Genomic DNA, 24,838 nt, shown 5'->3' with positions numbered 1-24,838 from the left:
CTGAGCTCTGGCATCTGTAGGACAGTCATTCTGGGGTTTTCTGCAGTACAAGCCAAGCCTCTGATCTCTCTCTTGGGAGGGGGTCTGGGCACATATGAAGACTGAAGGGGTGAACTGGGTACATAGCCAAATAGACCACCCATATCAGATAGTTTCCCACACAGCTCACAAACCAAATGAGGCTTTATTGTTAAAAATGAAGGTGGAAAAAAAAAGCCATTGCTACGTAACAAGACCAGATTCCCTGCCAACTTTCAACTGTCTTGTGTGAGGCGCCATGCCGGCTGGCCCCTCCTCATCTGTGCAGATGACTTTGTACCAGGTGTCTGCCTGGTAGACACAGCACACTGACGGCTCCTCTTTGCCAAGGCCAAGGCAGGCCCCAGATTTGTACAGGGTTTTTGGCAACTGTGTTCTGTCCAGGGCTGGGGGCCAGTGGTCCAGCACCCCAACATCCTCCCTTCCCCTGACACTGAAAACCTGGAAAGGCTGAGCTGACACCTCCACAGCTCCTGGGTCTCAGGAGCCACAGCCTCTTGAGGTCCTGCCTCCACAGCCTTCACCCGATCCCTAGGTGTACTCCATTCTGTCTTGGGGTGGGAGGCGATAGCTGGTAAGATCCCTCAGTTATGCCGGAAGTGTCCATCTTTGCTTGAGCCGTGGGGCAGGCTGGGTCCACGAGTGGCTCGTCGTCGGGAAAGGCCAGCTGGATTGGGGGGATCAGAAAGGGGTGAGGCATCCCCAGACCCTGCAGAAGGAAAAGGTCATGGTCAGGAATGCCTCCCATCCCCTGTTCCCCTATCACCCAGTGGTCTTGAACTTCCCAGGGGCATTCCCTAGAGAATCAGGATTCTGGGTCTCCTCCCTGGGTTGGCTAAGGCATCTCCTTTCCCACTGCCTCCCTTGCTTGTACTGACCTGGGTTCTGGCTTGGAGAGAGTTTGACTTTGGCCAAAGGCATGGTGACTTTTCCTAGATGTCTGATACCAGGAGCTGGGTGTCTGCACACTGGCATCTTGTGGTCTAAGACACCTTCCATGGGACGGGGCCCGAGGAAGTGTGTCTTGGAGCGAGAGAGCTGTGTGGTTGGAGAATAGGGAGGTGAGGCTGAAAGCTGTGTAGGCTCTACTACAAGCTCTGCCCCTGCCACCCTGCCGAGGTGGTGCTGAAGGTGGAGGCTGCAACTGTAGTTCCAGGCTGGCCGTACCTCGGAGCTTCTGGAGGAATCTGGCCCTCGGGCTCCCACCCACAAGAAAGGGGTCCAGACTTCTCGCCTCTGCCCCTTGACTTACCCCCTGTCCTGTGACCTCAAAAGAGAGGGACCTCCGCTTCCTCCTTTTGGCCTCCAGAGACTCCTCCCTTTTCTTGCCCATGTTTTTCTTCTGTCCATGCAGCCAGGGCCCAGAGCCTTCACCTCGATGCCCTCTGGCCCTGGATGGGGCCTCGCTCGTGCTGCTGGACAGGTTGTCCTCACTGGCAGCATGCTGAAGCGTGGGGCTGGGGGGCCGTTTGCAGGCCTGTGGGCCTGGTGGCCGAGCATCCTCAGCCTCACTCAGGGAGTGCAGGGACAGGTTACTGCACTCTGTGGCAGGTGCCAGCAGGTGGCGCCCTTCTATGCCCAGGGCCTGCGAGCGACGCCCGGCAGCCTTCACTGAGATGCACTTGGTGCCAGTCAGGATCTCTTTCCTCTCTACAACAGAGAGAGTTTCACATGGAGATCAAGGCCACCTCCTACCACCCCTCCTCTGCCATGGCAGAAATAAGCAGTAGCCAGGGCAGTTGTGTTTTGCCATTTAAGAGACCCTGATGAGGGCACACTATCACTTTTCATCTGAAAACTGAAGATGGCTGACCAATGGTTTTAGTCAGCCTTATCTGGGGGAGGAAGATTCAATTAGCATTTGCTATTACAATTAATTACTCGGTGGCAAGGGGGTGTCTGACTCTAAGTGCCAGATGCTTCCATTCCATTTTATTTAGTTATTTTTGTGTAGATCCTGGGGCTTGAACTGGGGGCCTGGTCCTTGAGGTTTTTCGTTGTTGTTGTGGCTGTTGTTCAAAGCCAGCAATGCTACCACCTTAAGCCATAGCTCTGCTTTTGACATTTTTTTGGTGGTTAATTGGAAATTAAGAGTCTCACAGACTTTCCTGCACAATCTGGCTTTGAACTTTGTGCCTCAAGTTCCAGAATCCTGAGTAATTAGGATTAAAGGTGTGAGCCACCAGCAACTGACTAGTCAGATGCTTCCAATGTGATTTCTGATTGTAAGCTCGTCTCTGTCCTTGAGCAGGTGCAGATACTGGCTGCTGATACATGGCTAGTTCTCTGGAGGGCGCTGGTGCTGTTCTGGAATAGGAAGTATTCCAGGCACTTATGCATTCAGCCAGGCTGAGGGCAGGTAAGGCTGGGCTGATCTGAGGCATTTAGACCAGGCAGGTGGGCACTTGTACCTTTGTGGGATAAGGGAATCTCCGACAGATTCTCACTGCTATCTGCAGAAGAGTTGATCCGGTTGCCCAGGCTGTCCAGACGGGGCTAGGGTAAAGTATTTGGGAAGGGGGAAGGCTTGAACACAGCAAGGACCCCTGTACCCCACTCAGCAAAGATGAGACAGGGCTCATCCCAAATGCTGATGACTGCCCACCCCCAGGTGGTGCCCAGAGCTCACCTCCTGGGCCACTAGGCTGTTGACCTGGATGGGAGGTGGGGTGGTCACAGAAGAGCCTTTCATTTGCCAGACCCGAGAACTGGCCTTGAACATGTGGTGGGCTTCCCTGAGGATGGCAGGGGGGAGAGGGGCTGTTGACCAGACTGATCACGCTGAGGTTCCCTGCCACCGCCAGCAGGGCGACCCACCAGAAAGAGTTTCCAAGAGTTCTGTCCCCAGACCCCAGCCACCTCCTCCCTATCCTGGCTCTGCCTTCTACCCTCCCCCCACCCACCCCCAGCCCATGTCTGGATTGGCTTTCTCAAAGTACAACGAGAACTGGCTCACCTGTCCCCACAGAGCGGCGGGAGGGTGCTATTCTGTGGGCGCTGGGCTTCTGAGCTTATTGTCTTTATGCTGTCCAGGTCAGAGTCTGGGGTCAGCATGGCTCCTGCTGGGGTAATTTTGGGCAAAGAACTGTCCTGGGGAGAAGGAGCGGGGATGGTGCGTCAGAAGACTGGATTCTGGAGCTCATCACAGCACAGGATTATAACCCACCATGAGAGGACAAGGACGGGGGCCATGTTTTCTTGGTATTCTATTTATTCAGCTAAAACAAGTTTGCTGGGTGCTGGTGGCTGACCCCTGTAATCCTGGCTACCCCGCAGGCTGAGATTTGAGGATCTGGTTGAAAGCCAGCCTGGGTGGGAATGTCCATGAGACTCATAGCTCCAACTAACCAGCAGAAAGGTTGTTGAGTGCCAGCCTTGAGTGAAAAAGCTCAGGACCAGCACCCAGGCCCTGAGTTCAAGCCCCACAAAAATAACGAAAACAGGGAACCTCAAGTTTGCCTGGGACTTGGCATTTCTCCTGCCTCAGCCTTCAAGTGCTGAGGTTGGTAGGTACACACCATGGAACTGGCGAGGGGCCTTCTCAGATGGCTTTCCCTGACTCTCTGATCTTGGACAGGAACAAATGTTTTGAATGGGTGGGGGCACCTTGCTGGGCTTGGCAAGATTTATGGTGCGGTAAAAAGGAGCTGGACCCAGCTCCCTGGAGTCCCTGCCATTTTGGCCTGGGTGACAGCTACCAGCAGGGAGGCTGTCCCTTGTGTGGCGGCCCTTCCCCCGCACATGCGTGGGTATCTGGATGGGCTTCCGTGCCCACCTGCAGGGCCCTGGAGGCCACGCGGTCCACGATCGCGGCCCTCTCCAGACTGCCATCCTCCAGCTCCCGCAGGTACACTTCATAGAGCGCCTCGAGGTGCGGGGGCACTTCCAGGTTGTAGTCTGCAGAGGGCGCGGGAAGGGCTGAGCGCCGGCCTCTGGGGCCCTGGGGATCGCCTCGGGCCCCCCGGGGCGCCGGGCCTACCTTCGATGATCTGCCGCTGGCCCTGGATGATCTCCTCGCACAGGCTCCGGTGCTGCTCCAGGCGGCGCACGGCCTCGCGGCGGTGGCGCCAGGCGCCGTCCCGGAGCAGTGCGTGCGACTGCATCTGGGTGATCTCCACCTCCAGCTCATGCACGCGGCACAGCAGACCCAGCACCTGACGCTGCTCCTCCGAGCCCAGGCGCCGCGGCAGCGTCTCCTCCAGGCGCCGGCCCCGCGCTCGCAGCTCCCGGCAGCGCTGCTCCAGGGCCAGCTGCGCGCAGACGGGGCTCAGCGCCCGGCAGCGCCCACCTGCGCCCACCTGCAGCCTCCCCAATCCCTGGACTCTGGGTGCCCAGTGCTCCAAGCCAAGGCCACCCCTCCAAGCTGGGATCTTGGGCTTTGAAACCCAAGGCTACTGCAAGTGCCCCAATGCCTTCCTTCCTTCTTTCCTCCCTCCCTCCCTCCCTCCTTCCTTTCTTCCTTCCTTCCTCCCCCTCCCTTCCTTCCTTTCCTTTTTCTCTCCCTCCTTTCGTCCCTCCCTCCCTTTCTCCTTCCTTCTTCTCTCCCCTACCCCTCCTTGGTACTGGACTTGAACTTGGGGCTCTGCATCTTCCTTGGCTTTTTGTTTTGCTCATTGCCAGTGTTTTACCACTTGAGCCAGACCTCCCACTTCCAACACTTTTCTGGCTGATAGTAGACAAGAGTTTTTGTATCTTTTCTTCCTGGGTTGGGTCTGCACTATGATTCTCAGTTTTCTACTTCCTGAGTAGCTAAGATTACAGGTATGAGTCACTGGCACCCAGCCTGTGCACTGTTTCTTGCTGTTCTGGCCACTACCTACCCTGGTATGGGTTCCATGTGTACCTGTTTATCCCCAGCCCTGTGATGCCCCCATGTGAGTATACCCCATCATAGGAGAGAATGACCAGCGGTGCAGAAAGCCCCAAGGATCTGATTGGCCACCATGTTTGGGCCAAGCATTAATATCTTCAGTGACGTGTGAGGGAAGCACTAGAGTGTCTCCCACTTTACAGGTGGGGAAACTGAGGCTCAGAGAAGTGAAGGAACTTAACAAGATCACTGAGGCCTGGTGGCTTGAGCTCCCATCCCCTTCACCTTCCTTAGGACCTGCCCCTTGTTGGCCCCAAGCCCCCGGGCACCTTCTCCTTGTGCAACTTTCTCTGTTCCCCAGCCAGGGCAGCCATGCTCTCCCGGGCGGAGACCACCTCTGGCGGCTCCAGGGTGTCTGGCTGGTCGTCACCCGTGTCAGAGTCCTTCTCGCTCTCATCCTTCGTGTATGACTCCTTCCTCCGCTCCTCGCGCCATTTGAGGGCCCTGCGTGACTTTTCGTGCTCCCAGCTGCCAGGGTCCCATCCCAGGAGACAGGACATGGGATTCAGGGCCCGGGGAAGGGAAGGGAGTCTCCTCCTACCCCGCATACAGCTCCTCCATCCCCGATCTGGGCAGGCCGGGAGGGTCCCCGGGCAGCGGTGCGTACCCAGCAATGGTGAGCAGGTGGCAGGAGGTGTCGATCTGCACCTCCATGCTGTGGGTCTCCAGCTCCAGCAGGCGCCGACGCACCTCCATCTGCTCCCGGAAGGTGCTGACAAGCTGCTCTCGGACCTGCTCCATTTCAACCTGCTCACCCTGCCGGCTGGGCAACGGCACCTCGGCTGTGGGGGACGGAGGGGGCAGCAGAGAGGCCCGGCTCAGGCCCACCTGAGTTCCTCCCCTGCCTTTCTTTCCAAGTCAGCCACTACCCCCACTTCCTTTCCGACCACTTCCTCTAGAAAGACCTCCTGGATGACTCTCTTCCCGTGACTAGCTCCTCCATGTGGATGAGCCACTGTGAGCTCACAACTATAGAAAGCTGCCCGCACATCATAGCAGAGCCCACATATCCAAGGGGTTGATCCCCAGTCCTTCAGCCTCCCTCCGCCTGTGGGCTAACCTCTGCTTTTTGCAAAGCAAAGACACAGAGCTTGAACGCTGGCTCTGGGACAAAGGCCCAGTCTACCCATTCCGTGCCTGGGTCAGCTCCTTCATTCCCAGAGCAAGAAGACGCCGCCCAGAAGGGGGCGCTGTGGAGACATAGGCCCACACCCTGAATATGCTGGCTGTCACCGCACTCCAGCCGTCCCCGGGCCTGGCCACGCCCGGCCTGCTGGTCCATCTTGCACTTGAGCCTCTGGATCTCACTTCGAAGGTCGGCGATGATGCTGGTGTACTGGGCGATGTGGTAGGAGACGTTCAGCAGGTTCTGCTTTACCTGTGGGGATCACGGGGTGGGTGAGGAAGGGGGTGTGGCTCTGTCACCACCTGCCTACTGCTAAACCTCTCTTTCTTTCCCCCAGCCTCCCTGGGGGACGGTAGCAGCATCCCTGGACCCAAACCCACAGCCTCCCTGGAGGTCACAGGACATGTCTGGGGCTAGATCTGATCTTCCTGAAGGGCCGCTTCCCCTGCAGCTGCCATTGGCCTCATGTACTGGCCACTGACAGGGACCTGAACTTAATTGAACTCAGGAGCGTGTCTCCCTCTCCACTGCCCTCCCCACCCCGCACTCCATGAAGCTCTGGAAGTGGCAACAAAGTCAAGCATCCAGGGCAATCATGGGTGGGTCGTGGGTCCAAGGTGTAACCATTCATTCTCTACAAACACAGGAGCCAGGGCAAGCTCACCAGACGGCAGGGACCCAATAGGGTCCACCAGAAGATGCGAGCTTGAAAACCAGTCAGGCCCAGCTCCTATCTCTGCCCCATCATCTGTTGGGCAGTTACCTGGAATCTGAATCTTCATTGTCCTCCACTGTGTCATGGGCAGGGGTGTTAACACCTGGTGTGTGTGTGTGTGTGTGTGTGTGTGTGTGTGTGTGTGTGTGCTGGTACTAGTATAGGGCCTGGGCCCTGTCCCTTACTTTTGTTTTTCTCTCAAAGCTGGTGCCCTACCATTTGAACCACAACTCCACTTTTTTGTTTTCGTTGATTAATTGGTGATGAGAGTCGTATAGACTTTCCTGCCTGAGCTGGCTTTGAACCACAATCTTCAGATCTCAACCTCCTGAGAAGTTTGGATTTCTGCTTGGTTTGGGGATGGGAAGAGATAATGTATCAGAGACCTGAGAGCCAGGGCTCAGGAAAGCCCTCCCATGGAGACATGTATGCCTCTGTGCCATGACCACCTAGAAGCCTCGAGTCCTGAATGAGCGTCTGAAGAGGAAGAGTCAGGTAGGAGAGTTGGGAAATGAGGAGAAGAGGGACTGTGGAGCCAGCTGACTTCTGGGTTGATAATCAGATGCTGGAGGTGCCAGGGAAAGGCCTTGGTGCAGTGGTGGCTGGCTCTGGTTCAAATCGTGGTTGGGGAGTGTGTGCTGGGGCGCGGGGGTGGGGAGAGGGGGAGAAGGAGGGTGGGGAAGGACGGCAGACCCGCAGACCAGGGACCCTCACCCTGGTCTTAATGTTCTTGGCCCGGCCGGCGTAGGTCAGGGTGTTCCGGGACTCCTCGAAAGCCGTGCTGGCAGGGCTGATGTGGGCAATCATCACTGTGCGGCTGTTACCCCCAAGGGAGTCCTAGAGGGGGAAAATCGGGGTGTGGTCATGGAGGCCCCTCCCACAGAGCCTCCCCCAGCCCTTCCCTCCCCTCTTCCATACAAAAAGCCTATGATGAGCCTGAGGGTGGTGGCTCGAGCCTTTAATCCTAGCTACTCCAGGAGGCTGAGATCTGAGGATCAAGGTTCAAAGCCAGCCCGGGCACCAAAGGACCTGAGACTCTTATTTCCAATTAACCTCTAGAAAACCAGAAGTAGTGCTGAGGCTCAAGGGGTGGGGTGGTAGCCTTGAGCTGAAGAGCTCAGGGACACCTGGGCCCAGAGTTCAAGTGCCACGACCGACAAAAAAAAAAAAAAAAAAAAAAAAAAAAGCCAATGATAATGATAACATCATAGGGTGCAGAGAACCCCAGAAGCCATTATCAGCCTGGAGACTCCACAGCTTCTCTTCCGCTGACCCTCAACCTTCTTGAACCCCCATCTATCTCCCTGACTTGTGGGTACAGTCTTGGTGGCAAGCTGACTAAGTGTGTGTAGGAATCATAAGCCTATTTCCAGCACTGACTAGTATCAACCCAGAGAGAAAATTCTTTAGTCTTGTTGTGCCTCAGTTTCCTTAGCTGCACCAGTAACTCTCCCTAACTCACAGAACCACAGACAAAATTAAAGGGTTTGTAGGGCCAGACATGGTGGTGCATGCCTGTAACCTTAGCTACTCGAGAAGCTCAAACCCAGCCTGGGCAGAAAAGTCTGTAAGATTCTTATTTCCCTATAGCTGGAGTGGCAGAGTGCCAGCTTTGAGTGGAAAAAGCCAAATGGAAGTGTGAGGCCTTGAGTTCACATCTCAGTACCAGCACAAAAGGAGAAATCAGAGGCTTGTGAAGGCTGGACACAGAGCTCGGGGGGCCGGTACCTTCAGGAGCCGGGTGAGCTTGCTGTCTCGGTAGTTGATGTACTTATTGCTGCTCTTGTCGCTCAGCGCATTGATGCAGTTGCCCAAGGCCAGCAGGGAGCGGTTGATGTGAGCCCCCTCCTTCATGCGCTGCCCCCGGTTCTGCGTCTGGGGAGAAGAGACGGGGAGGGGGGCAGAGGGCAGAGCTGTGACCCTGTGGGGGCCCAGGGCTGAGGCTCCATCACAATCACCCTCCAGTACCCTGCTAATCCTAGATACATATCCCAGCCTCTCCCCTAGGGGTCCCAGATTGCAGGGAACACTGGTCATGTCCCCTCCTCCCAAGGGTCCTTGAAGACACTGGGAAAGGTATGACCAGGAAGCTTTGGGACTGAGGGCTCTGGAGGAGGCTGAGTGAGGCAGGTACCATGGCAGTGGCTGGACTTGTCCCATAGTGTCACAAATGGCAGGCCATAAGGTGGCTTCCTGGGCCACTCAATGTGACCTCAGGCTCTAGAGCTAGGAGGGATGTGTGTGCATTCACACATGCAATGGTACGTGATGTAGGCGTGGACTCCTCTCCTCATGGCCCAGGGGAGCCATTGCTGCCCATCCTGGCAGAGCTGGCATATTACACAGCTCCAGTCACCACAGGGCACCCCTTTCCTTCCAGTTTGCTCCTATGTCCCCTTAGTGAGGCCTGGAGATGTTTCTAGAAGTCAGATACCAATTTACCAACTTCTACCCTGTTGTAAACCAGCCTTGAGTGTTCAAACAGGCAGTGGGCCTTCTCTCTTACGTGTGTGTGTGTGTGTGTGTGTGTGTGTGTGTGTGTGTGTGTGTGTGTGTGTGTGTGCTAGTCCTGGGGCTTGAACTCAGAGGCTGGGTGCTGTCCCTGAGCCTCTTTTGCTCAAGGCTAACACTCTATCACTTGAGCCATAGCACCATTTCTGGATTTTTTTTTTTTTTTTGGTAGCTTAATGGAGAGAAGAATCTCATACTGGGCTGGGAAGGTGGATTAGTAGTAGTGTTAGCCTAGCATGCTTGAAGCAATGGGTTTGATTCCTCAGTCCCACATAAACAAACAGCTGGAATTGGCATTGTGGCTCAAGTGGTAGAGCGCTAGCATTGATTGAGCACAAAGAATCTGCCCAGGCCAGTATTGGGGGAAAAAAACAAAAGTTCACTTTTTCTTGCCCGGGCTGGCTTTGAAATGTGATTCTCAGGTCTCAGCCTCCTGAGAGTCCCAATTCCAGGCATGAGCCACCAGCAATGCCTGGTTTTTTCTCCTATCATGGTTTCAGTTTTATCATGGTACCATCATCCAGCTCCCCTGCCCAGATGACCCCATGTCTCACGCTGTCCTGTGAGAGGGGTCGGGCCACTGAGCCAGACAAGCAAGCCAGGCTTCACGGTAAAGACGATGACATTGGGTGGCATAAGTGATGGAGTTTTCCTATGTCCTTGATGTGTTGGGCCCTCTTCCAGGCTTTGTCCACCTCCCACCAAATCAGGTGCTTGTCTTTGTTCTATGTCCTCCTACCTCACCCCAACAACAGTCCTTTGGTTCTTTAGGTTTCCCGGGCCTATCCTCAACTTCCTGGAACTTTCTTTAGGCCTTCCTCCTGAGGGTCTCACTCCTCTGTCTACTTCCCTGGGATGCTCTCTCCTCTCAGGCTCCCCCATCCAGACAGCCTGTCCTCCGGACTCCAAGAGTGGGCCTTACCTGGGATGCTCGCTCAGAGCCCGCCAGGTCAATCATGAAGAGCCGGCCCTGTCTCACTTCCTGCAGTATGTTCTTGACCCGGCTGCGCTGGCGCACGGCCACCTGCAGCACGGCGTGGGAGCGGGAGGACGTCTGGTTGGCAGCCGTGGGCTCCTGGGTCCTCTGCCGGTTCCCCTTCATCAGCAACTGCATGATCTGGTGGAAGGGGAGAGAAAGAGGGAATGAGAGATGCTTGCAGACAGGAGGCCTGGTGGGGGAGGTCCCGCCTCTGAGAGGCTGGGGTGGGCTGAGGAAGCTGGGCAGGGGGCATCCACTCTGGAGAAGCTGTGCAAGGCGATGTGACTGAGTCCCTCTCCCTAGGGTGGTGTGCTTGGGACATAATGGCAGAGGTGAGTGAACAGCAGTCTTGCTGCCACTCAGTCCAGCCCAGCTCCAGCTCCACTCTCCCATCCAGTCATCTCTGGGCTCCTTCCTCATGTGGCCTGGCCACACGAGACTCACCTCTTTGGCGTTGATAGTGGACACCTCGGTGATTCCAGACACCTGGATCACCCCTTTAGAGTCCTCCCTCAGCTCCAGGTACCCCAGGGCCGGGTTCAACAGGTCCCGGATCATCTCATTATAGATCTGGTGGGACAGGTGAGGAAGGGGCCAGCAGAGAGAGTCTAAGGGCAAAACCTGTCCCTACAGGAAGCTCCCACTTCCTGGCCCCAGACTCCTGTGTGAAGCCCTGGCCTGGGAAGTTTCTTTGCCTTCCTGGGGTGGATTGTGCATTGGAGATTAGGCATCCACAGGTCACTGGGTCCCAGAGCTAAAAACATAGCAGGAGGACTTGGAACCAAGTAGAACTTGGTAGACAGGCATGTTTCTGACCAAAGGGCCGGGTCATCCTAGCAAATCAAGGAGCCCTGCTCATTGCCAGGCAACCATCAGCTACCTCTGGATGCTACCCAACAAGGTAAGCCTAGTTGGCTGACTCCACACCCACTGGCAGCTCCCCTCACTGTCCTTTCTGAGCTGTCACAGGGAGAAGCTGCCAGGTGGAGGCCAGCTTGTTGGTGGAATCACCCCCACCAGTGTGTCGCGGTGAGGAGGTGAACAGTCTGGGACTGTGTTCACTAATAGGGCCCTGGCTTTAGAGTCACAGGGTCCCGAGTTCGAATTCCCCCCCTCCCACTGAGTGTGAATAAGTCACTGCTTTGAGCCTCAAGTTTTGTAAAGTGGAGCTCATAAGACAGAGGTGGGAGAGCAGCCGTGATGGGCACCCCGGGAAACTGCTGGCCACTGACTCCAGGAGGAGACCAATCTGGTCCTGTGTGCCTCTTCCCCAAGCCTGGGGGGTGCTTACCTCGAGGTAGGACATGGACACCTCATACTCCATGTCATTGCTGGTTTCCTCAATGGCACGGAAGAGGTCGTTAAGTGTCCGGACGTAGATGCCAGGCTCGTGGTCAGTACCCAGCATCGTGTAGGTTTTCCCACAGCCTGGACAGAGTAGGATAGAGTAGGAGCGGGGACCAGAGGTGAGACCTCACTGAGCAGAGACATTTGATAAGCCTGAGCTATCTGATGGCCAGGGAGATGAAAGGGGGACAGGAAGGATGGGCATCCTGGCTGGAGATGGGGTCTCTCTGGGACTGGAGGGCCCTGGGTGGGGCTGGACACATCCTATCCCGAGGGCCGCCCTAGCCAGGGCTAGAATGTCTGTGTGCTCACACCCCTCTCCCACCTGTAGGGCCATAGGCAAACACGGTAGCATTGTAGCCTGAAATGACACCATCGATGAGGCTCTTGGTGGTGGCCTGATACACCATCTCCTGCAGTGAAAAGGGCACCTTGTCAGGGGCTGGGACACAGACAGGGCCATACACAGAAGCCCCAGGCATGTGGGAGAGAGGAGGGAGTGGGAAAGCAGGGAGGGGATGTCTCTGCTTACACCCAGGGGAGGGGTGGGACCTCAGCCAGCAGCAGAGCCCAGGACACTTGAGATGTCTCCCTCCACAGCTGGCTCCCAGCCCCTGGCCCTGAGGATGCAGACTTTCTGCTCCCAGGAGCATTTGGAAGATGATGAAATGGGGTCCATAGGAGTTTGTCAGGATCCCTAGGAGGGTGTCAGCTTCCTGGAGGCAATCCCCCATCTGCCTGGCCTGCAACAGATGGCCTTCGGCTTCTTCTTCCTCCTCCTGCTCCTGCTCCTCCTCCTCCTCCACCTACTCCTCCTCCTGCTCCTCCTCCTCCTCCTCTTTCTTCTCCTCCTCCTTCTCCCCCTCCTCCTTCTCCCCCTCCTCCTTCTCCCCCTCCTCCTGTGTGGCCCAACCATGGTGGGTTTGAAGTGACCACCCTGTGCAGGGATCGTGAAAGCACGCTGGGGGAAGGCCAGGAGCACAGCACACAGGTGCACAGGCCAGTGCGCACTGTGCAAGTGTGTAGACGTGCTGGCATGGGGGTAGGTTAGTGTATAACACGTGCCTGAAGGGCAGGTGTGTCACACAGTCGTGTATGACAGGTGTGCACAGGCATCACAGATGAGGAAATCTCCAGAAGGGGGATTCTTGAGCAAGTGGGAGAGGACATGTGAGGGTCGAAGCCTAAATCCCCTGAGGGCGCCTCTCACGTAGCAAGGGGCGGGGAGGGGACCCAGGTGCGTCTTCACCTGGGTGGCGGAGAAGTCGAAGGCCACGTCAAACAGGTAGGACTTCTCCCGGGAGCGGTGCGCCCGCAGAATGTCGTCAGGGGCCTCCGTCGGGTCCATGAGAACCACCATCTGCAAAGGGCCCAGTAAGGAGGCCACAGTCACCCGGCCCCCCACATCCATGGCTGAATTTGACCCCCAGTGACCTTGAATGATGGGTCTCAGGAGCCACAGGGCGGCTTGCCCAGGCCACACGCGAGCCAGAGGAGGAGTCAGGGCTCAAATTCCAGGACCTGCTTCCAAGTCCACAGCTGTGTGGCCCGGGGACCTGCCTGCCCCTCCCAGCACGTGGGAAGAACAGGAAAGTTGGGTGGGAGGAATGATGACAGTGTCTGGACTTAGGGGCCATTCCTATTTGAGATGGGGAGAGGGATGCAGCCCTTAGCCCACACTGGGAGTGGAAGGAGAAGCCAAGAGGCCTGCCATGGGTGGAGGTGGGGCACGGTTGCCCAGTGTCTGCCCTCCACAACTGCAGTGTAGGGGCAGCTGGTGTGTGTGTATACAAGTACAGAGAGGGGCTGGCTGGGTTAGTTTTCCCGGAACAGTCTGAGCCCACTCCACTTCGCCCAGGTCCCAGTGTGTTGAGCCTTGTCCTAACTCTGTAAGGAAATGTAGAAAGAAGGGTAGGCTACTTTTGGGGGGCGGGGAGGGAAAGGTCCTACTTTAGGATAGGATGGAAGGGTTGGTGCCAGGTTCATGGAAGCAATTTCTGCGCAGGACTTGAATGTCAGCTCCACCTCTCATGAGCAGAATGGTGGCTTGATAGAAGCTCTGACACAGGCCTGGGCTGCTGTGTCCTCCATGAGAGGGGACAGCAGTATCATCTCCCTGCAGGAGAGCCCCTGAGACAGTGTGCACCGGCAGAGTGCTCAAGGGCCCACTTTAGGGAGCTGTAAAGGGGAAGGTGGGGGCGAGGAGGGGTGAAGGAGAACATCCCTCTCCCCTCCCCGACTGTGCTATCAAATCTAGAGAAGTGAAAATGAGAAAGCAGAATTCTACAAGGAAAGTCAAGCCAGCAGCTCATGCCTATAATCCTAGCTGCTCAGGAAGCTGAGACCTGAGAATCCCAGGTTGGGGCAGGAAAGTCCAAAAGTCTATTTCTAATGAACCACCAATAAGCCAGAAGCAGAGCTGTGGCTCAAGTGCTAGAGCATTAGCCTTTAGTGAACAAAGCTAAAAGACAGTGTTCTGGGTTCAAATGCTAGCTAGCACACATACACACAACCCCATCCTTGTCAAGTAAGTGATGAGCTCATTTCCGGCCCCCATCCACCCTGCTGCGGTTACTGTAGGGGGTAACCATGAGGTTACCCCTATAGGGTGGCTGGCACCTCTAAATGCTGCCGTGTGCCCTGGGAATGCCTCAGCTCCCTGGAGCCCTGGCTTTGCCAGACAGCCATGGGAGCTAAGCCGCCCAGTGCTCCCCACCTAATGAGGCAGGGCCCGTTCCCCAGGGCCAGGGGAGCTGCATAGATGATGGAAGGCCAGACGGTGTCTCCAGCCAGCCTGGAAGGTTCACAGGCTCTGTGCTACTAATGGGAAGAGATGGGCAAGGAGGGAGGACAGAGGGATGCCCTCACCACCCAGGAATTCCAACAATAGGTAATCTTACCAAGACCTTTAACGTGAATTCATGATTATTACTCTAGGTTGAGGAAATCAGAGTGCAAAGCATCTTTGGTAGGAAATGGCAGAGTCAGGGCCCTGGCAGGCCAGTCTTGGGCTGGCACCTGTCTGTCCTCTGAGCATCTTTGTACCTCTCCCTCTTCCATCTGCTCCCACAGAGAGCATGTGGGGTGGGGTCCCCTCAGCCCTCATCATAATCTGACTGAGGCCCACACAGGGCTCACGGTAGCCCTGGACAGATGCTCACTGGGCCCTGGACAAATATCAAAGGAGGTAAACTGAGTCCTAACACAGGCAAGGCTCAGAATAGGACAGGCCTATTTTAGAGCCACCCTGAGGGGTCAGAGACAGTGGCTGAATTAGCAGGAGAGCCAGGACTGGTGATAGTCCCAAAGGCCTTGTGAATGAATAGCTAAGGCTTGTGGAAGGGACAGAGGGAGCTGACAGGAGGGCATGCTGGGAGCAAAACTGAGATCAGGGGCCTAGGAAGTCTGTGGTGGTGCCTTCCGTCCCCTTGTCTGTCAAGCCTGAGGGGTTAGGGGGCGCAGTCCCAGGAGGACAATGATCTTGGGAATCACGGTCACCGTGTCCCTTCCCTCCACTCCTGGTGCCTCCAGCAGACATGCACCCATGTTTGTGGCATCCGAACAAGCCCAAGGCTCCAGGGAAGAGGGGAGGGGAAGGGAAGTGCTCTGGGAAGCAGAAGTCCAATCCCATCAGCAGGATTCTAGGCAAGCCTAGGTGCAGACAGGCTGGGTGGCTGCTCGGCCTTGCCAATGACTGGTGGCCACAGTAAACAAAGCATCGGGGCTTGTGTTGTTGCCTGTCCTCAGTCTCTGGCCATATCTTCGGGGATCTCTGATCCAGGAGCCTCTTTCCCAGGAGCTGGTTCCTTGGCCCATGCCTGCCAGCAACGTGGGCCCTGCTCAAGTTTCAGTTGCAGCTGAAGATCAATCCTGGCTCTGGGTCCCCCTGGGATGCAACAAGAGCCCCACCACCTGTGCCAGCTCTTACCTTCTGGACAGGGGCAGGACCCTCTGGCATCGTCAGGGGGAGGATGGAGAGGTCAGCACATGCACTGGTGCCCATCCCCCACCACTGACTTTCACCTGACCTCCAAGGTCACCTGGGCCTCTAGTTCCTTTGCTCCCTGAAATGCTTCTATCTGTCAGCATGCAGCCATGACTCATTTAAAGAAGGCTTTGTCTAGGATCTGCCCTCCAAGGTATCGCTACCATTCCTGTCCATACTGGCACACAATGGAACCCTTGTACCTCTGTGCCAGGTGAACTACAGCTGAGCTGGCAAGGGCTGGGGAGGGGGCATCTAGGCTGTCAAGGAGACCAGCTTGTGGCATTTGAACCAGTCCAACTCATGTTTGGAGCACGGCAGGTATGCCAAGCCTTGAGCAAGGAAAGTTCCAGAATGACACAAGTGAGGCCAGGGGTCCTGCTTTCTGACATTCCCTGGGAGTTTTAATAACCAAGTGAGTGCTGGGACAGAGACCCTGAATCCAGCCAGGACAGGAAAAGTTCCTGGAAGAGGCAGCACTGCCATTCATTTTTTTTTCTTGTGCCAATAGTTATCCTTGAACTCAGGGTCTAGGTGCTCTCCCTGAGCTTTTTTTTTTTTTTTTCTCAAGGCCAGTGCACTACCACTTGAGGCACAGCTTCACTTGTAGCTTTTTTGCTGGTTAACTGAAAAGTCACAGAGATTCTTGGGAGAAAAAGTAGGAAAGAAAAGCCTGAGGTTTGCCCTCCCACCCTGTCTGCCAGGCCTCTCTGCAGCACAGATTTCAGATTCATATTCACCATCAAACTGATGGTGCATGGACCCCTGTGAGCACATGCCTGCTCTTGCTTCGCAGGGGGGGGGGGAGGAGGGTCCCCACACACTCTCCTTGAAGCTCCCTGGGAATGTCACCCTGTGTCTGCACACAGCACACATCCCAGGGACACTTGTGGGATAAAACTGCCTTTGATAGGGAGCTGTGGGTGTGCCAGGCGCTATGCTAAGAGCCCTGCGTGCCTTTTCTGAACTTGGGAGTAGGGTCAGCAATAGGTAAAGTCCACAGTTAGATTCAAAGCAATTCCTTTCCATAGAGAAGCTCCTTTATACCAGTGCACTCGAACCTGCTGCCTGCTTGTGAGGGGTTGTACTGTGCCCCACCCCCACTCCTACCCTAAGTCCATAGGTGGACCTTTGATTGTGAGCTTCTTTGGAAAGACAATGCTATGGATCTACTCGGCCACATGACATGCAACTCAACTCCACACCTGGGGCTGCCAGGACTGTGAGATACTAAGCTTCTTTTCGTTGAGCTATCCAGTCCAAGGCTGACACTCAGAGCTGCCTTACAAAGGAGCGTTCCACAGGTAGGATTCCCCACCAGGAAATCTCTCCTTGTGCCCTGCCCCATGGTGCTGGTCAGACTGCCAGAAGCAGGTCCAGCAGAGGGCAGGCCGGTAGCCCCGGGATCTGCTTCTCGGAGCTTTCTCCATTTATAAAGGTCTGCACACCTGCCTGGCCGCCGCTGTGCACCTCTGTCCCTAAAGCTTTTGTTCAAGGCTGACCCTCTACCATTTTAGCTGTACTTCCACCTCCTATATTTTGCTGGTTAGTTGGAAATAAGAGTTTAGACAGTTCTGTTTGGGCTGGCTTGGAATTGTGACCCTCAGATCTCAGCCTCCTGAGTAGCCAGCATTCCAGGTGTAAGCCACCAGTGCCAGCACTGCATTTCTGGACAAGGGGTCCTCTCCTTGTTCACACCCTTGTAGCCTCAGAGTTCTGCCTAAGAGGCAACAAACAGAAGCAGCCCAATGTACATGAACTGACAAATAAAATGTAGCACCTCTATGGCACAGAATATTATTTAGCTGTGAAAAGAGACAAAGTCCTAATATGAATTCTAATAGGAATAAACCTTGAACACATTACAGTACGGGAATGTTTTCACCCATGCCCAGCCCCCACCCCCCACTGTGTCCAGTGGACAGAGGCAGCTTCCGTACCAGCCCTTGGCATCTGTCATCGACACCTTATTTACCTATTACAACAGCCTTGAATTTGCAGCTGCGGCTCACATCCTCTTTAATCCTCTCCTTTACTCCTGGGGAGGGTAGAAGAGCTTCTCATTCTCCTTTAATGAGGAAACTGGGATGGGGGAGGGGGATGCCCACGGGCACCCAGCCAGGACATGGCAGGACCCTGTCCATTGAAACCTATGGTTGAGCCTGGGCTCTGTCCTGATGCTCTCTCATTTCTGCCCCCCCCCCCCATCATAACTTCCTTGGGTCCCTCACCCTGGGGCTGGGCTCCTGCCCTGCCTGGCTCTGCTGGACCCCAGAAGCAGGGGATGGCAGTTGGGCTGCAAGCAGATAAATGCTAATTATGAGATTATATTCCTTGTCAGTTGACTTAAATCCTGCAGGTAAACACTGGAAGGCCAGCAGGTGGGGGTGGGGTGGGGAAGCTGGAAGGAGAAGGTGGCTGTTTGTCTTTGAGCTTCTTCCTTACCTCTGCAACTCCCTCTGGTGCTACGCACTGGTGGCTCTCCCCCATAATCCTTGCTACTCAGGAGTCTGAGATCTGAGGATCACAGTTCTGAGGAGGTAGGTCAGATATTTTTTTTTTATCACCCTGGGGCTCACAGCCCTCTCATAGCTTAGCCCTTAAGATTAAACCAACATTTATTAGCTCTGAGCATGAAGCAGGCAAGGGCTTACACACGGTCCATACAGAGCCCTCCAGGAAGGACCCTCTAATAGAGGTGTGATGATTATTGTCCTAAACAGAGCCAGGGTCCTGGGACAAGTCTAACTTTGAATCCACGGAGGGCCAGTGGGAAGAGCTCTGCGCCGGTGTGGCTCAGCTTGCCCTGGGTCTCTCTGCAGCCCCATCAGGGCTGCCCAGCGCTGGCCTGGTGGGTGGTGTGCCCCAGAAATGGCAGGCCAGAACTGGAGGGAGCCCCTGCCCTGCTCAACGGAGGCAGAATGGAGCCTGTGTTTACAGAGCTGGCACACAATGGGCTCACCCTTCACGGGGAGTGTTCTGGTGCATGTGAACCAGCCCCCATGCCGGCTGGGAGCCAGCAGCAGCCAAGAGACACTATTGTTCCAACCCTGAAGACTTGATATCCTCAGGGACAAAGTGGATAACCCAGGGAGAGGCCTTGACCAGGAGGTATTTTCTCCTCCTGAGCTCTCAGGCTTGTCAAGCCTGGAGGTGGTGGGGGGGAGGTCATCCAGTGGTGCTGGGAACTCACCCTCTGACAGGGGACCATGTGTCCACATCAAAGGACTCCCCCTGGCACAGGGTGGCTCCTGCCTGTACTGCCTGTACTCCTAGCTACTGGGGTCCAGAGGATCATAGTTTGAGTCCAGTCCAAGCAGAAAAGTCCTTGACACTCCATTTCTAAAATAACTATCTGGGGGCCTGGCTCAAGTCATAGAGTACCAACGGAGCAAGCAAACCAAGCGAGCGTGAACCCTGAGTTCAAGCTTCAGTCCTGAATTTTTGTGTGTGTGCCAGTCTTGGGGCTTGAACTCAGGGCCTGGGCACTGTCCCTGAGCTTGTTTTGCTCAAGGCTAGTGCTCTACCACTTGAACCACAGCGCCACTTCTAACTTTTTCTGTTTGTGTGGTACTGAGGAATCATGCTAAGCATGCTAGGCAAACACACTACCACTAAGCCATATTCCCAGCTCCCTGATTGTTTTTTTAAAGCTGTCCCGAAGTGCCAGGCACTGAGTAGGTGAGCATACCAGCAAGGTCTCTTTAGAAAAGGCATCCTGACTATTGGCCCTATTCCAAGATGTGGCAATGGAGGCTCCTGCAAACAACACCCCCCCCTCCCCGCTCCTGCTCCAAGCCACCCAGATGCCAAATAGCACAACCCACTTTGTACTGTGCATGTGCACTCACTGTTCTGCTGGGCTTGGCCTGGATCTCCCCCAGACACCCCTGCTTATCTTTGAGGAAGGAGAGAGGGAGACAAATCAGCCATCAGGGTTCCTTGGAACCTATAGCTGTGCTGCGATGGCTGAGGGAAGAGACATGGGGGAGGGCAGCTGCTGAAGAGACCTGAGGAGGCTATGCTTTGGCCCAGCTTCTGCAGGTGTGCACACACCTGTCTCTCCATCACAGGATGCCATTCTAACCCCTCCAGCTCCACCACCATCCTGGCCTTTCTGGAGAAGTCAGCCACAGTGCAGAAAGAAGCAAGGTGTCACTGTCAGGCTTTCATACCACCTGGGCACCACGCCTACCCCTGCTGACCCTCACCACTGTGCCAGTGTCCCTGTGCCCACCACAGCACCCTAGTCTTCAACTGTCTGCCAGTTGAAAATGCCCCAGCCAAGTCTGCAGAGTATGCTCTAGCTCATTGCCAGCCTTGTCTCACACGTTAAAAAAAATTAGTACTGGGACTTGAATTCAGGGGCTGGGAACTGCCTTTTAGCTTTTTCACTCAAGGCTGGTTCGCTACCATTTGAGCCGTAGCTCCATTTCCAGCTTTTTGGTTGTTAGTTGGATAGAAGTCTCTCAGGCTTTCCTGCCCAGGCTAGCTTCAAACCACCATCCTCAGATCTCAGCACCTTAGTAGCTAGGATTACAGGTGTGAGCCACCTGGCTATCATCTGTGCATCACGGATCTTGCCTCTCCTCTCTCCTCCCCACCTCCCTTTCCTGACTGGGCCATACTGGTCTTTTCTCATTTACCCAATTGTATGTAATCCTTCTCACCATGGCACCACAGGGACTTTATACATACAGGTTTCTTTGATTACAAATGTAGACCAGAAAGTCCTCCTGCCTCAGTTTCCTGAGTGCTGGGATTGTAGAGGGCACCCTCTTGCCCGACTCATGTACCATCTGTTAAGGGAACCCTCCTCAGCCTCCAGGACGAGGTCAGCCCCACTTTCCCTCCTGACACTCCAGATTTTTGTTCTTGCTGCCCTCAGCTGCAAACCCTTCTTTGTTTCCATTCTTTCATGACTGTCTCTTTGCCCCACACTGGACTTTCAGTAACAGTGGGAGGACAGGCTCTTTCCTATCACAGTAGTCTCCAACATCTTGATAATTACTTCTGATCTCATGTGATGTGCCTTCCTGCATCATAAGGACCAAGAGAACAGCCACCGAGGGCTTACCAAATGCAAACACCCTGAAGATGCTCTGGCCACAGGAAATGCATGCCTGGGGAGCAATGGAGAAGCCATGGGCACCTGGGAGGTAAGAAACCAGGTCCACCCAGGCCAGGGCTCTCCTTTGCCTTCTTCCTTGGACTAATCTCAGAAAGCAGAAGAGCCCTTGGTGTCTTCCTCAATGTTGTTATCAATGACCTAGCCATAGTTCAGAAAACAGGGACAGGCAGTCACTGAGCCCCTGCCCCAGGCAAATGCACCCAGCCATCTGAACAGGCCTCCCCTCCTGCAATTCCTAGCTTAAGCCCCGCATACCTGCTCATCCACCTTATGGGCAATAAGGGTAGCTCCTTCATCCAGCTCTGCCACACTGATGGGTCGGACCCTGAGGGCCACCTGGGGAGAAGGTGGGGGAGGTGAGGGAGGAAGAGAAGAGACCAGTGGCCTGCGGTTAGACAGACTTCCAAGCCAGGATATACAGGGAAGGGTGAGCAGGCCTCAGGATTCCCTTCCCAGAGCAAGCCTCTGAGCTCTCCAATGTCCAGCCCAAGAAAAATTATTTGTCCCAAGGGAAATTCTGAAAAGTCAAGCTCACTGCCCAGGTCAGAGGGCTGCAGGCTATGTAAGCCCAAGTCACAGGGAAAGTCTCGAGGGAGGGAACTGTGCACCTTGCTGAATCACACACCCAAATTTAACACCTAAAGCTCCCTTGGGCTCAATACTGGAGCCTTCACAGGCTGGTGGCGCCTATGTGGATGCTTTGGGATTATAGGGGCTAGGGTCTCCCTGCTTCTCATGCCTATGATCTGTGACCACACCCTAATTGCTCCAGGAAAAATGGCACCATCCTCTTTCTACCCCCTAGCCAATAAAAGACAGTGGGTCTTCAGCAAGTGCGTGGGTCTCCCAAAGAATGGAGTGGGGGATGAGGTTGTGCTGACCTAAGAGAAACAGCTGCTGGGGTGGGGGTGGAACTAAGGAGCCCTCACTTTACCCAGATGGCAAACTGCATGGCAGGCCATCTTTATCAGCCTCCGGGGAGGACTTGACTGGGGAGGGGAAGAGAAAGGAAGGGAGGGGGAGAAGGAAATGAAGAAAGGGGAGAGAAGGGGGAAGACTCTAGTCCCTGCCTGGGCAGTAGACAGCATATACTGAGGCTGTTTCAAACAATTTCTGCTGCCAGAAAAGATGTTTCAGAGCCTGGACTTGCCTGTGGCTCTGGCCAAGGCTTTCCTTTGGAGAAGTTAAGACTGCCTTGCAGAAGTGGGGTACTGAGAAGTAATAGCCTCCAGGCAAAAATGAGGCCTAGGGATGGGGAAATGGGAAGAACCACCCCCATATATCCACCCAAGCCTAGTTTAGGGGTGCTGCTGAGTCTCCCGGTCATCCTTCCATCCTGGCACCCCTGATAACCAGGACTCTCCACCTTCAGTCTCTACCTGTCCACCCTCCCTCCCATCTCCCCAGTTGTCTCCCAGAGTAGTGCTGGTATTTGGTCCTGACTTGGCCACAGTGGTGTTGCCTGCTTGTGGCACACCTGAGGTTCCCAGATCCCAGACCCCACAGGCTGGGATTCCCTCCGACTGACCCACCGGGAGGCCCCGGCCTCCCTTCTCAGGCAGTAGGGCAGCTCTGTCTTGGACAGAATTGTCTGCCCCCATGGGGACCCAGGGGAGAGTGGGGGTGAGGCTGGGCTGACTTTCTAGACTCAGAAGGACACCATGCCTCCTGGATACCTGTTCTCTAGGACTTGGGCAGAGTTGCCCTGCACAGTGTCCCTCAGGAGACACTGCCCGTGTGGGGCTGACTGAGATGATCAAGTTCAGAGATGGTGGAAGTTAGGAGGAAGGCGAGTACGGGGGTCTCACCATGAGTTGCTGGTCCTTGGAGTCCCCATTGTCCTTCATGCTTGCGGAGGGTGACGGGGCTCAGGCCGAGACAGTGAGCATGGCCCAGCCGTACCCCCACTTCGATCAGGCTGGGTCGCTCTAGGCCGCCGCCGCTGCCTGACAACCCGAAACCAACAACGCGCCCGCGGGCTCGGCGGGCGCTGACCAGGAAGCAGGGCCCCGCCCCCGTGCCCCGCGAGGTCCCGCCCCCGAGCGGCGAGACCACGCCCCAGACTCGGCGAGACCACGCCTTCCTGCCTGTGAAGGCCCCGCCCCTGCCCTCGAGACCCCGCCCCGCCCGCGCCCTGAGCCTTTGCGCACCAGCCGGGTCTCCAGCCCACTGTGTCCGCCTGGAGCTTCAACGTCCTCCGCTTGCTTAGCCCCTGGGCTCCTGCCCTCGCTCCCCGGACTCGCGGTCCCGGGCTGCCCCGCTGCGCACCTGGGCGTCCTCAGGCTCACCACTCGGCCACGGACCTCATGCCTCGATCATCTACTGTTTGCTACCTCCAGGGTGTGACTGGCACCTCCCGTTTCCATGGGCGGCACGGGTACCAAGGTGGTGGCCAGAACCCCTCCCCAGGCGCAGAGGCGATGGGCAGGCCGGGCGGTGGGCAGTCCCTGGCCTCGGGGGCAGCGCTGGCGCCTCCTCTCAGTGCTCCCCACTACCACAGGAGGCCTTGTGCTCACACCCAGAGTCCAGGCCAAGGTGGATGGGTCTGGACCTGGGACTCGCCCGGCTTCCTCTCCACTGGAGGAGTCCAATCCTGGGCAAGGTCAGACGCAGCATGCTTCCTTCTTGGTGACAATGGCAACGCTCACACACATTCAGGGTGCACAGTGGAAAGCTTCCTGGCCTCAGGAGGCCCCGGGAAAACAGGATTGTAGTCTCTCAGCCTCTAGGAGCTCTGCCTTCCTGCTTTCTCCTGGCTTATTTCCTAGCCATTGTCAGGGTTCTTGCTGCCGATACAGGTGGCTGGTCTTGGGTGTCATCTGTCCCCACTGAAGCAGAGCCCAGACACCCCAGCAAAGACTGAAGAGGAGGTCCTAATGGGAGAGGTTCGGGGCAGTCCACTTCCCAGAGAAGTTGCTGAGAAAGGCAGCATTCACATCCCTCGGGGCTGTCTCAGACTCTTTGCATGTACCCAGAGGCAAAGCATGCCAGCCTGGGCCCTGGGACTGGCTTTCTGGGCTGCCCCCAGGAGCCTGTGTTAGGATTGCTATTAATAAACAGAAGCAGGAAGCAGCTGGTGACCTCAGGCTTGAGAAATACATAAACCAAGTAAAAGGATTCTGCAGAAATGAAATCCTCCTGGTTGGTGGGTGAGAAGGGGCGGGGGAGGGGGAAATCCTGGGCTTTCTGCTGTTCTCTGGTTCAGGCTGCTCCCTGGAGCTGGTGGATTTCAAAGGGGCATGCTGCCACAGGAACTAGATATATTTAGAGGTTGTGCCACACTTTTGTCTTTGGTGCCAGTACTGGGGCATGAACTAAGTCTCGTGTTTTCACTTGGTTGTTTTGCTCAAAACTGTCACTCTACCACTTGAGCCACACCTCTATTTCTGTGTGTGTGTGTGTGTGTGTGTGGTGGCTTATTGGAGATAAAAGTCTTACAGAGCCAGATGTGGTGGCTCACACCTGTAATCCCAGCTACTCAGGAGGCTGAGATCTGAGGATCGAAGTTCAAAGCCAGCCCAGGCACTAAAGTCTGTGAGACTCTTATCTCCGATTAACCACGAGAAAACGGAAAGGGGCGCTGTGGCTCCAGGGGTAGGGCCATAGCCTTGAACCCAAGAGCTCAGGGACAACACCTAGGCCCAGAGTTCAAACCCCATGATCACCCTACACACACACAAAGTCTTCTAGACTTTTCTGCCCAGGCGGCTGAGTTACCCTCACCTGGCTCATGCTACAGTTCTAGATTCCTTGGATTGACTCTATTTTGATCAGCCATGGAAGCCATAGTCAAATGGCTATAATATTGTTGGTTATATTATTTTCTTTTTCCTTTATAAAAAATTCATCCGCATGCATAAATCCTACCCAGAATGTGCTAGGAAGATTAATGGGTAGGATAATAAGCTTTTAAGCAAAAGATCACTAGAGCTTTATTACTTGAGCCACTCATTCTCCCTAGCCCTTTGCTATATTATGTTTTTAGTGTGTGTATATGTGTGTGTGTGTGTGTGTGTGTGTGTGTGTGTGTGTGTGTGTATGTGAATGTGTATTGGTCCTGGGGCTTGAATTCAGGGCCTGGGCACTGTCCCTGAGCTTTTTCACTCAAGATTGATTCTCACCTTTACTCGGCATT

General features: G+C 55.3%; 1 protein-coding gene across 1 annotated transcript; it reads right to left on the bottom strand.

The window, feature by feature from the left end:
• Nucleotides 1–161: 161 nt before the first annotated feature.
• Nucleotides 162–22,684, bottom strand: Kif19 (kinesin family member 19). Its single transcript, XM_090350216.1, has 20 exons — nucleotides 22,512–22,684; nucleotides 20,959–21,039; nucleotides 12,837–12,947; nucleotides 11,913–12,000; nucleotides 11,532–11,668; nucleotides 10,685–10,810; nucleotides 10,184–10,378; nucleotides 8,479–8,625; nucleotides 7,465–7,587; nucleotides 6,122–6,287; nucleotides 5,517–5,691; nucleotides 5,179–5,377; nucleotides 4,019–4,289; nucleotides 3,815–3,936; nucleotides 2,996–3,129; nucleotides 2,669–2,774; nucleotides 2,451–2,535; nucleotides 1,292–1,689; nucleotides 918–1,077; nucleotides 162–748 (listed from the first exon to the last, which is right to left on the bottom strand). Exons 1-20 carry the CDS (start codon nucleotides 22,548–22,550, stop codon nucleotides 624–626), a joined length of 2,988 nt encoding a protein of 995 aa, XP_090206342.1. The 5' UTR covers nucleotides 22,551–22,684; the 3' UTR covers nucleotides 162–623.
• Nucleotides 22,685–24,838: the final 2,154 nt, after the last annotated feature.

Source organism: Megascapheus bottae, chromosome 17 (genome assembly GCF_031878675.1).
Source record: "Megascapheus bottae isolate mThoBot1 chromosome 17, mThoBot2.hap1, whole genome shotgun sequence".
NCBI lineage: Eukaryota > Metazoa > Chordata > Mammalia > Rodentia > Geomyidae > Megascapheus > Megascapheus bottae.
The sequence above is the reverse complement of the archived record's forward strand: the minus strand, read 5'-3'. Positions and strand labels throughout refer to the sequence as shown.

Bases quoted from the DNA above. Each gene is read 5' to 3' on its own strand.
- Kif19 (XM_090350216.1), bottom strand. From the start codon at position 22,550: ATGAAGGACAATGGGGACTCCAAGGACCAGCAACTCATG. The intron at 10,811-11,531 runs GTAAGCACCCCC...CTGTCCCACCAG, and splicing joins TGTCCATGTCCTACCTCGAG to ATCTATAATGAGATGATCCG. The intron at 10,379-10,684 runs GTGAGTCTCGTG...CCCTTCCACCAG, and splicing joins CCACTATCAACGCCAAAGAG to ATCATGCAGTTGCTGATGAA.